The sequence below is a fragment of the Nicotiana tomentosiformis genome, chromosome 4 (genome assembly GCF_000390325.3).
Source record: "Nicotiana tomentosiformis chromosome 4, ASM39032v3, whole genome shotgun sequence".
In the NCBI taxonomy this organism is placed as follows: Eukaryota; Viridiplantae; Streptophyta; class Magnoliopsida; order Solanales; family Solanaceae; genus Nicotiana; species Nicotiana tomentosiformis.
The window spans coordinates 53,810,395-53,812,228 of record NC_090815.1 but is presented as its reverse complement, the minus strand read 5'-3'; the positions used below and the strand labels follow the sequence as shown (position 1 = coordinate 53,812,228).

At 48.8% G+C, this 1,834-nt stretch overlaps 1 protein-coding gene across 1 annotated transcript; it reads right to left on the bottom strand.

The window, feature by feature from the left end:
* Positions 1-312: 312 nt before the first annotated feature.
* LOC138909699 (uncharacterized) lies at positions 313-1,617 on the bottom strand. The gene is made up of 3 exons (XM_070200911.1): positions 1,564-1,617; positions 1,387-1,467; positions 313-915 (listed from the first exon to the last, which is right to left on the bottom strand). Exons 1-3 carry the CDS (start codon positions 1,615-1,617, stop codon positions 313-315), a joined length of 738 nt encoding a protein of 245 aa, XP_070057012.1.
* Positions 1,618-1,834: the final 217 nt, after the last annotated feature.

The following is a 1,834-nucleotide window of genomic DNA, read 5'->3' as shown; positions in this document are numbered from 1 at the left end:
CCTTTTAGAATTATCCAAATGCAAATCCGGGCATACACCCAAGTCCAAAATTACCATCTGAACCTAACAGAATCATCAAAACTCCAATCTTAGGTCGAATACTAAAAAGTCAAACTTGGTCAACTCTTCCAACACTAAAGCTTCAACTATGAAATTCATTATTCCAAACTAATTCCGAAAATACCTGAAAACCAACACCGACAATTCACACACGTCATAATACATCATATGAAGCTACTCAAGACTTCAAATAGCTAAACAAAATTCAAATGCTCAAAATGACCGGTCGGGTCGTTACTGACCTCTAGCTGCCTAAGCCCCACCCCGAGCTGGCTGAGGGGGTGGTGAAGTCACTGGTGCGGAAGTCATAGCTTGACTCTGCTGAACTGGACCTCCCAAAAGATGGGGACAATACTTCTTCACATGACCATACTCTTCACACTCAAAGCAACCCCGCTCTGACAATGGCGACAAGTACTGAATCGGACCCTGAGAACCAGAATAACTACTAGAAGGACCTGGCAAAGATGAACCCTGAATTGATGGATTACAAGATAAACTCTGAGCTGAGAAGTCACTGAGAGATGAATGACCCGGACGAGCAGTGTATGAATCATGGATAGCTGATGCACCACGATAAACCGGACGAGCCATCTGAGCGGCCCTATAAGGACATCCCCTGCTTTGGTGGGACTGTCCTCCAGAAGAAACACCACTAAAACCACCCAAACCACGAGGCCTCTTGGCCTCCCTCTCCTCACGCTCCTGACTACAGACCTGCTCTAGGCGCGTAGCAATATCAACCACCTCGTCAAACCTAGCACCTAATGCAATCTCCCGAGTCATGACGAAGCGCAGTCCATAGTTGAGGCCATCAATGAACCTCCTATTCCTCTCCCTCTCTGTGGAAACCAACTAGATCGCGTGACGAGCAACCTTTGAAAATCTCATCTCATACTGGGTCACTGACATACCCTCCTGGTGTAGCTACTCAGACTGCCTATGCAACTCCTCCCTGTAGGTCTATGGAAAAAACTTCTCTAAGAAGAGAACTGAAAACTCATGCCACGTAAGTGGTGCAGTGCCGACTGGCCTGCTCAACTCGTAGGCCTCCCACCACCTGACGGCTACCCCGGACAGCTGAAAAGTAGTAAATGAGACTCCACTAGTCTCCAAAATACCTACTGTGCAAAGGATCCGCTAGCATCTGTCTATGAAATCTTGAGCATCCTCTGACTCAGGCCTACTAAATGCTGGAGGCCTGAGCCTCCCAAACCGCTCTAGCCTTTTCTGCTCTTCGTCACTCATAGGGGGACCCACCTGGGCCTGAGCAACTGCAACAGGCTGGGCTGGTAGTACCCGTAGTGTTTGAAGTCCCTAAATCACCTGCTCTGGAGTACGGGCGACGGGAGTTTGAGAACCTCCTCCAGCCTGAGAAGTGGCTGGTACGGCCTGAACTGAAACTGCCTGAGCAAGGCTAGTGCATACAGTCAATATCTAGGCCAAAGCTTCCTGAAGGCCTAAAATCATAATGGGCACAGCTGGTGCCGGTGCTGGTCCAACCAGCTCAACCACATCTGGTATCTGCTCCTGAGCTGGAGCAACAGGTGGATCCATAGGTGCTGCTCTAGCTGCTGTACGAGCTGCACCTCGTCCTCTAACGCGGACCTAGCTGGTGGTACTGGTGACCGTCCGCCTTGTCCGATACCACATATCCTCACCATCTATGAGATAATAGAATAACAGAAGTTTAGTTACCGGAATCAACAAATCCGCACGACAAAAATACAAGAAAGTGAAGTTTTCCTAATGGTTCGGTAGCCTCTCGAAGATA

Excerpts from the sequence above, each read along its gene's own strand:
- LOC138909699 (XM_070200911.1), bottom strand. The coding sequence starts at position 1,617 with ATGGATCCACCTGTTGCTCCAGCTCAGGAGCAGATACCAGATGTGGTT. Across the intron at positions 1,468-1,563 it reads TACCAGATGTGGTTGAGCTG|GCAGTTTCAGTTCAGGCCGT; the intron begins GTTGGACCAGCA and ends AGCCTTGCTCAG. Across the intron at positions 916-1,386 it reads TCGCCCGTACTCCAGAGCAG|TTGGTTTCCACAGAGAGGGA; the intron begins GTGATTTAGGGA and ends CACGCGATCTAG.